Source organism: Typha angustifolia, chromosome 7 (genome assembly GCF_048772165.1).
Source record: "Typha angustifolia cultivar Huaian chromosome 7, ASM4877216v1, whole genome shotgun sequence".
Lineage (NCBI taxonomy): Eukaryota > Viridiplantae > Streptophyta > Magnoliopsida > Poales > Typhaceae > Typha > Typha angustifolia.
The window spans coordinates 8,143,720-8,153,672 of NC_133245.1; the positions used below are offsets into that span (position 1 = coordinate 8,143,720).

The 9,953-nt window shown below is 42.0% G+C and overlaps 1 protein-coding gene across 1 annotated transcript; it reads right to left on the minus strand.

The window, feature by feature from the left end:
• Positions 1-7,630: 7,630 nt before the first annotated feature.
• On the minus strand, positions 7,631-8,699 carry LOC140763502 (uncharacterized). Its single transcript, XM_073101718.1, has one exon. The coding sequence runs from the start codon at positions 8,679-8,681 to the stop codon at positions 7,842-7,844; it is 840 nt and encodes a 279-aa protein (XP_072957819.1). The 5' UTR covers positions 8,682-8,699; the 3' UTR covers positions 7,631-7,841.
• Between the last annotated feature and the right edge of the window lie 1,254 nt (positions 8,700-9,953).

The following is a 9,953-nucleotide window of genomic DNA, read 5'->3' on the forward strand; positions in this document are numbered from 1 at the left end:
TACTTACAAGCGGCTGGCCCAAAACTGTACTTGGACTGGGATGAAGACGGACGTGAAGAAGTATGTGCGTGAATGTCAAATCTGCCAACGAGTCAAATCGGAGGCACTCAAGCCTAGCGGGCTACTGCAACCACTACCGATACCAGAGCGTATTTGGGAGGATATCTCCATGGACTTCATCGAGGGGCTGCCGGAAGTTCGAGGACAATCGGTGGTGTTTGTTGTGGTGGATAGACTGAGCAAGTATGCACATTTCATAACATTGTCTCATCCGTTTTCAGCAAAAAGGGTTGCTGAAATTTTTGTTCGGGAAGTGGCACGCTTGCATGGGATGCCTAGGACGATCGTGTCAGACCGGGATCGCATCTTCATAAGTGAGTTTTGGTCCGAGTTCTTCAGATTGCAAGGGACTCAAATCAATCTTAGTTCAGCTTATCACCCCGAGACGGATGGCCAAACCGAGGTGGTGAATCGTGGACTAGAGCAATACTTGCGATGCTTTGTGGCGGATCGACCAAAGGATTGGGTCAAATTTCTTCCTTGGGCTGAGTGGTCATACAATACCGCTCATCACTCAAGCATTGGCATGACCCCATTTGAGGCGGTTTATGGGCGCACTCCCCCTGTCTTGCGTGCCTACGATAGACTCGCAGCGACGGATAGGACTGAGCTTGACTTGGAGCTTGCTGATCGAGATGAAATATTGAGACGGCTCAAGACTCACCTAGCCACAGCACAAAACCGCATGAAGCAAACGCATGACAAAGGCAGACGTGAGCGAGAATTTGAGGTGGATCAATTGGTGTTCGTTCGAGCTCAACCGTATCGACAATCCACATTGAGGCCAATTTTGAACCAAAAGTTGGGATACAAGTACTATGGTCCGTACCGAGTGCTACAACGAATCGGTCCAGTAGCTTACCGATTGGACCTACCTGAAGGAACCAGGATACATCCCGTCTTCCATGTCTCGGCATTGAAGGCCCAGATCGGGCCTAACCATGTAGTGGGTTCGACCTTACCCGAACCAATGGAGGAAGATGGCTCCACTGAGCCGGTTCGAGTCCTAAGTCGTAGGAGAAGACGCCAAGGATCCAGATTAGAGACTGAAGTGCTGATTGAGTGGTTGGGCAAACCTACTGACGAGTCTACATGGGAGCTAGAGGCAGACATCATGGATCGCTTCCCAAATTTCAAACCTTGAGGACAAGGTTGCGGAAGCGTGGTGGATTGATACGATTCGGACTTCACCGACATCGTCTCAAGCTTGGATTTACCTTAGGAGAGATTTATTTTCATGTTTTAGTAATTATTTTTCATTAAAATAGGTTTTCTGTAAGTCGCATTCGAACGCGGTCGGGCGAGTTCGAATGCGATCGGGGAAAATTGAGTTTTAGGATAAGATTGAGTTTTAGGATAAGATTGAGTTTTAGGATAAGATTGAGTTTTAGGATAAGATTGTGTTTTAGGATAAGATTGAGTTGTTGGTTAGCCTATAAAAGTATGTGTAGGGCAACCAAAATTAGGATTGAATATTGAGAATTGAGTTTGCCTTGCCTCCTTCATCTTCTTCGCTCTCGTTCCCTCAATCTCCCCGGCAACGCCGCTTCTAATCTCCCTCGACAGGCCAATCACCCTAGTCCCTTAGGAGTGGCCCTCTTCTCCCCCTTCTTCCAATTTATCCATCGCTATCCCAACCTTTCCATCATCCATAACCCTTCCACCATCACTTTTACACCGGTGCCACCCCATCAACACCGGCCCTCCACAATCCACCATTACCTAGGATTTCGTGCCTTCATCCACGGAATCCAAAACAGAGTATCCTGACGTTCGTCCACTAAACGAACGATATTTCGAGATCCCCATCTCCGATTCGCCTGAAACTAGATCTGTTGGAAAGCTCTTTTCCGGGCCTACAACATATCAAAATTTCACAGCGATCCAACGGCGGGATATTTCGGGATCTGATCTCAAAGTTCCGTGCAAGATCGTATAAATCTTGAATCAGAGCCATAGCACCAAAAGAGGGTTCGTAACAATCTGGTATCAGAGCCTATAGCCGAGGAAGGATCGTAACATGCCATTTGGTGACGGCATGTAGAATTGCAAGCATTTCACGCTCCTAGGTGGATAATTGTCGCGACTGGTTCGACAATGTGTTGCTCATATATGCCATGGGCCTACCATCCCACATCAAAATAGTGCCAATGCCTATGATGGGCTCTGATACCAATTGGTAGGGGTTCTTGTACCAAAGATAGGCTATGCAATGATTCCTTTAAGATCTGAATGTATTATAGGAATCAGTTCGTGCAATTGTGAGAAAATATTCGTCAGATATTCTCCGTTAGTCAGAAAATTACGAAATCAATCGGGTTAGATTCATAACTTCTTGATCTATAACTTTTGTACTTACAGCCTTCACAGATTCGAACTATAGAGAGGATGAAAATACTGAATAACATGGGTGATGGTGGAGGTGACGGGTGGAGTAGATGTTAGGGTTATGGATGGGTATGGAGGTGAAGGTGGATGGTTGATGTGATTAAGGGATATAGGCAAAGCGAACGAAGTGGTCAAGATTCCAAAGAAGAGGGTTGGCTCAATAGTCGAGGGAGATTAGAAGTTAGGAGAAACCTTGCCAACAGTAGAGGTGAAAGGATGGTGAAGAGGAAGAAGGGAGAGAGTCTAGAGAGAAGATAGGAGGCAAGAAATCAATAATCCATTACCATAATGAAGTTGGCTGTCATGCACATATTTATAAAGGCTAGCCAACAAGTCCTAAAACAATATGTAACCCTAATTCTAGAGGATTTCCGTCGATCGCGTTTCATCGCGTTCGAACGCACCAAAAGCTCCATCTCTGTATGTGCGCATGCGATGCAGGCGTTCAAACTCACCTAACCGCGTTCGAACGCACAATATGCGCTCCCTCAGCAATGAAACATGGAAGACAGGATGCACTCTCGACTTCTCCGACAACTCCGAACGATATACAATCGGACCAATACGCTTCAACACCCGAAACAGACCAAACTAACAATGTGCTAAATTTTGGTTTCGCATCGAACGTAAGGTCACCTATCGATACGATTGCACCCTCACAAACGCCCAACTACCGATATCGAACTTCTACTCCATATGGCTTTGATGATAAACTTGCTTCATGCGGTTTTGAGCAAGTTTAAGATGAGCACGTAACCTCCTTATTGTGGCATCTCTATCCATCAACGTTAAGTCCACCTCCGTCCGATCTGCAGATGCCATTGGATCATAAGCACGTAACGTCGGAGCCATGCATCCATACACTACCTCAAATAGAGTCATGCCAATGCTACTATGGTAGGCAGTGTTATAAGACCACTCCGTCCATGGTAAAATCTCCAACCATCGTCTCGGCATCTCTCCTAGAAAGCACATCATATCTTGCTCAATGCCTCGATTGACCACCTTGGTTTGGCCATCCATCTGTGTATGGTAGGTTGAACTGAAGTTCAATCAAGTCCCCTGCAATCTGAAAAACTAAGTTCAAAAGTCGCTCATAAATACACAATCACGATCCGAGACAATCATGTGTGACATGACATGTAATCAAGCAACATCTCTAATAAAAATTTTAGCCATCGACTTGGCTGAAAACGGATGTGACAATGCCAAAAAGTGCGCACATTTACTTAATCTGCCAGCCACCACAAAGATAACGAAATAGCCACATACCAGCAGAAGACCCTTTATAAAATCTATAGAAATGTCCTCCCAAACATTATCCGGTATAGGTAAAGGCTGTAGTAATCCAGCCAATTTCAAAGTGGTTGTCTTAGCCTTTTGACAGACTTTGCAAGCATGGACAAAACTCCTCACATCCCGCCTGAATCCTAGCCATGTATAACTCTTAGATATCATCATGTAAGTCCTCAAGACACCCTCATGATCAGCCTCTGGAGTTTGGTGGAAGTGCTCCAATAATTTCTGCCACAATCCTTCATTTGCGGGCACTCGAATGCATCCGCAGTCTAGGGTACCTTCTCTATGCGATGGTCCGCCACTCTCCTCGGTGGCAACTCCTGTGGCTCCTCAAACAGTCTAAAAAAGTTATCTAATAAATTAGACAATTCAATAGTAGTACCTGAACTCGTTTGAGGCTCATCTCATGTAGGTCCTAACTAAGGAAGATAGGCCAAATCATATGCACAAGACAGCCCCACCATCGGCTGCATCGCAAGAATCGACGAAGATCGAACACCATCAAGCCGCACGTCTTTGTTTCCCTATTTAAATTTCATCCACATGCTTTAGAAATAAAATATGATGAATCTCAAACTCTGTAATCACTGAGTGCCAAGGACAATGTCTGTTCCTCGCAGTGCCAATGGATACAAGTCCATAATGATGTCAGATCCTTACACCCGTATACCAACCCGACGACACAAGCTCTCGGCCTTAAACTTCGTGCCGTCTCCAATAGCAACGTCAAATCCCTTGGTTGGTTCAGCATCTAAACCCAATCTCCTTATTAACCTCTCATGTAGAAAGTTATGTGTACTCCCCGAATTGATGAGGATGTGCACACAATGCTTTCTAACGAGTCTGTTTACCCGTAACATCCTCGGCATGGAGATACCCCAATATGCATGCATCAATATTTCAGCTTGGATATCTTCCTCCACGCCCTCCACAACGGCCTCCTCATTGACCTCCTCTAGACACTCTCCATCATCTCCTCAAGACCATCAATAACCATCACACTCCCGATCGGTTTAGAACACCGATGACCGGGGGTGAAGTGCTCATCACATCTAAAGCAAAAGGCCCTTCGCTCTTCGCTCCTCCACCTGGGCAGGTGTGAGAGTTCGAACGGGGGTCTAGTGCCTCCTCTAACATCGAAAGAAGGTCTCAAAGGTGGTTATGGTCTAGTGCTCGCAGCTGCTGTTTTTGAAACCGCAAAATTTTCAACCGACATTCTTGGTGCAAACCGCCCATCTCGGTTGCCCAATTAGTTTTCACTGCCATCTTTAGAGCCCTATGCTTTTGTTCCATCCTCATGGCCTTCTCAAAGGCCTCCTCAAGAGTAGTAGGACATAGAGCACGAACATCCACTTCTATCTCATCTCACAATCTTGAAATAAATATACTCATCAATATTTGTTCGGGCCACGATGGCTCACAACAATTACTAAAGGAGAGAGGAGGTAAGAAATAAAGTTGGCTGCCATCTATATATTTATAGAGGCTAGTCAACAAGTCCTAAAACAATATGTAACCCTAATTCTAGAGGATTCCCGTCGATTGCGTTCGAACGCACCAAAAGCTCCATCTCTGTATGTGCGAATGCGATACAGGCGTTCGAATTCGCCTGATCGCGTTCGAACGCACAATATGCATTCTCTATATTTGCAAACCTAATGTAGGCGTTTGCAAGGGCATTCGAATGTGACCCCTCCTGCATTTGAACGTGAGCTATAGAAATTTTATCTTAATAAAAATAAATAACTAATGCAATAAGGCTTGTTGAAATTCGGTAAAGCCAAAACCGGCACGCTAGACATGACTATATTCAATGCTTTGAAAGCCTCCCTCACCTTGCTGAGTAAGGAGGTAGCAGGGTAGTGATCTTGCCGTAATTGGCAACAATTCCATGTGTTTGATCTTGCTTAGATCGGCTTCCACTCCTTTGGCTTGATATTATGTGACCCAAGTACTCCACGCGTGGCTCACCCCAAAGGCACTTGCTCATTTTGACTTTCAACTAGTTCAGTCGCAAGATATTCAACACCTCACACACATGCCGCAAGTGTTTGCTCCAACTCTTTTGGTGTGAAGAGGAAGAAGTTACTATAGAAGAAGGGGATTAGGAGATAGAGGAAGCCGACTAAGGACTTGGGCAGTGGAAAAAAGGAGCTGGGAGAGGGCGCCAATGGCTAGAGCAAGAAGGAGTAAGATAAGGGCAATAATGTCATTCCAATTATTAGATAAACTCTAATTAAGGTTTCCTCCACATATTTACAGAGGCTCACTCTTGTGACCCAGACAACCAAATTAAAACCCTAATAAACCAACAATTCTCGCTGCGGTGCGATCAAACGGGCAAATACCGTTCTCTATCGTTGCGAACGCATGTAGACGTTCACATAACCTTTTTGAACGCGATTCTTGGCGTTCGAATGCCCCCGGGTAAAAAGCTTTATTTTCTCAAGTAAAATAATCAAATAAGATAAATAGGCTCATCCTAATGAACCTAATATTGTGAGTGGATCCAATCTGACTGAGTCGTATCATATTTCTATCTTTGATTAAACTTTATGATAAAACTACTAAATTATCTCTTATATAATTCATGTTGGTAAGTTATGAATAATTTGATATTCTATCCAAATTAATTATTTAAATATAAGAGATGCTATGGCTATTCTTTAATTAAATAAAATCATATAAATCACTTATTTCAAAGATATAAACTCATCCCAAAATTGCATGTATTAATTTAGAATAGAAATAATCAATTCTAGCAATACTTAACAAGCATAATCAATCAATTTGCACAATTTAATTCCTCTTAAAATTCCATTAATTATTTTAAGCATAAATAAATAACATATGCAAGCAACATAAAATAACACTTACTTATTAAATTCTGTAATTATAGAAATCTCAAAAACTATCATTTTTCTAAGCTACCACAAAAAGAATGGTATTGTCACAAAATGATAGGAAATGACAATTATTCAAAATTATAGGAGAAAATGACAGTTTTGCAAATTCCAGTCATCTTTAATCTTCATCTAGGTCACAGAGACCTACTGTAAACCTTCAATTTTAGCAGCAAAACTTGGCCTAAATTCAATGTTTTGATGCAAAAACTTTTTTCTTAACTATTTTTATAGAATATTTAGAAAATCAATGTCTTAAGAATTTCTAACTTTATTTTGCATAAAAACAACTCAAAAAGAAACTTCATAAATAGCAAGACAAAGATTAAACCTTGCTTTGATACCAAATATAAGAATAAATGAATTACGATTTAGAATACAGAATTAAGCTCAAGAAAGGATTGAAACTAAAGATCCAAGAGATTATTATACCTTCGACAAGTGGTGTTCATCACATTTCAAACTTTATAATTTTTCTCACATTAGCTTTAGCTCTTTTAAGCTCCCAAATACTATAAACTGATGGCATGACTTTTCTAAATTGAGTAAATAAGCTTACAGACCAAATCCATCATATATAGCGTAGCTCCTATCAAGCTTCATGACTATGAGTTACCATATTGAAAATAATTGTTTATCTCATGAAAAAAATTTTATCTAAATATTAATGAAAACTTTCATCTCAATCAATGAGATAATTTTTATCTAATCAATGAGAAAATATTCTAACCATTGTGAACATTTGATATAGGGAAAAAAAATATTTGAATCATAATAAATTGAATTAAAAAAAATAGTCACAAGTATGTGTCCCCTAGCGACAAAAAGTTTGTTATGTCGTAGGCACATTACCCAACGGAATGCAAATCTAGAAGCTATAACTTACGATCGTTAGAGATTATCTGATCTGTCCTTCATGGAACAGAACATGTGAAATTAGGCATTAAAATTAGTTTAAGTTTTGATAGACAAACTGAGGATGAGGACAACGTAAGGTAATCGATTAGATTAAAGTTTATAGAAATAACAGAATATGCATCCTTTTACATTTGATTCAAAGCAACAAAATAAGGAAATTAACAAGGAAATGCATACAAACCAATTCAGACAGAATACTGACCCAACCACTTCAATGCTCCCACAGACTGAACACTCCCTCTAGAACACCCAATAATAGTGAACTCCGCACATTCAGAAGATAAAACCATGAACCAGAAAGGAAACGACCAGACCTACTCCCATCCCAAGCCAATGCTCTAATCCTCCCATGCACCCACTATCATATGGACTATTATCTACAAGAGGCAGGCTATTGAGCCCAAATGCCTGGCTTTCTCCACTTACCGGTGCCTGTGGCTGCTGCTGGTTGTAAATATTGCCAGGCTGTGGCAGCTGCTGCTGCCCCAGTTCCGACGACTGCCCGAACGGAAGGTTCTTATCATAACCGATAGGTTGGGCAAATGGAGGGAGTGCCGGAGCCAACCCCGGCGATCCAGGCAACCCGCATCTTTGGTTCTCTCGCGGGTCGTCGCTTGCCTTCCACGCTAGCTCCCCGTCCTTATCTCGGATCCTCATGTCGCCCTCGTCCACTAACTCCAACGTCTGAAGGAAGTTGTTGTCCGCTGACTCTGCCTCGTTGCTCCATACCGAGTTGCTCCCGTCGAACACCTCGAGCCCATTCCACGAGAACATGAGAGAGCACGTGTTCACGATGCTCACCGGCGCGCACTCCGACTCCCACATGCTGCTCTGGGTGATGGTGTCCTGGATCTGGATGTAGCAGAAGTCGCTGCCGAAGCCCCCTGCCCCCGGGGCTGTCTCATGGCGGAGGAAGTACGCGGTGTATTTCCCGGTTGGAGAGGTGATGAAAGGGATGGTTTTTTCCTGTGAGGCAGGAGGGATGCTGGCTAGGATCTGTTGCTTAGTGTTCCTCTGGATTACGCCTGGTAGGTTGGTGGTGGCTTGCGAGCGCTGTGAGAGGAGAAAATACGAGATGAAGAAGTAAAGAGTGAGCAATTTGTGGAGCTCCATATCTTTGGCTTGATTGGTTTGGTGATGAATGAGTTGTGTTGTGGGTTGTGCATTGCATAATGCTGGTTTTATAGGGAGAAATTATTCAGCAATTAATGTAGTTGGAGGTGTGGGACTGCTTAAGTTTGAAAAGGAATATGGGTGGGGTTGGTGAATTACCTAGTCCTGTAATAAGAGGATTAGGAGAAGACGGGGCTAAACTAAACTTAGCATACTCTGTCTTCGTTGGAATGGCTAGTTTTTTTAGACTAGGGCCGGATTCAATATAGCCCAAGTTGAGGTTATTAATTAATAGTATGCTGTTTCTTTTCGACTGTTCCTGAAATAATTATATTGACAGTTCGAAAAATGTATAAATGATTTTGATATCCAATGGGAAACTTGCCACTACCAAATAGTTGGACAGTAATGGATTTGTTGACATCTGACGCTGTAGAAAAAGTGTCTTCTCATATGGACCGCAACTTTGGTTGTCGACGAGCTGATCATTGCATGTAATGGTTTATTCGACTAAGAATTGTTTGAGCAATTTGTACCAAAAACTAACTCATTTTCTATTTTTGCATTTATACTGAGTTGAGAATGTCTGGCAAGTTTACCAAATCTCTGGGTAAAAGGACAGTAATATTGTTTAAACTTATTTCGAGAATATTTAATCTCTCACTGGTTTTATTTTAAGTATTTGATGTTGTCTGTCCTTATTTTTATTTTCTTAAAGAGAGTGGAATATGTCTCCAATTCGGAGGGAAAAGAAGTATGTTCTTTGTATTACTCCATTGGCGGCAGCAACCATATTTTTATTCTTTTTACGTTGTTCTGGTATCATTTGTGCAAGATGACGGATATTTCTTGTATAAATTTCTTTGAATATATATATTAGAATAAATAAACATTACTTCCATAAAAGGCAATTTTGGTTGATCTAACTGTTGAAACAGGCTGAGATTCGGATATGATGTTCCTCAGAAAGTAAAGAATCCAACGTAGTTAGAATATTGTCAATCGGATGGGTTTCAGAAGTTACGAAACATAAAATGACCTAAGGTCATTGGTGATGGATGAACGTGGATAATGGAATTTGAAGTGCTCTTGGTTGTGGATTAGATAGTAGATATTATGTTACGAACCGGCTTGATTCGATTCATAGTGGTTGAGATTCAAGTTTGCACAGGATTTGGGATCCGGGGGTGAAGGCACGGATTTTTACATATAGGATGGAGGTGATGATAGAGTGGAAGCCGAGTAGTTGATGAAGGTTGCTTGGTAATCAAT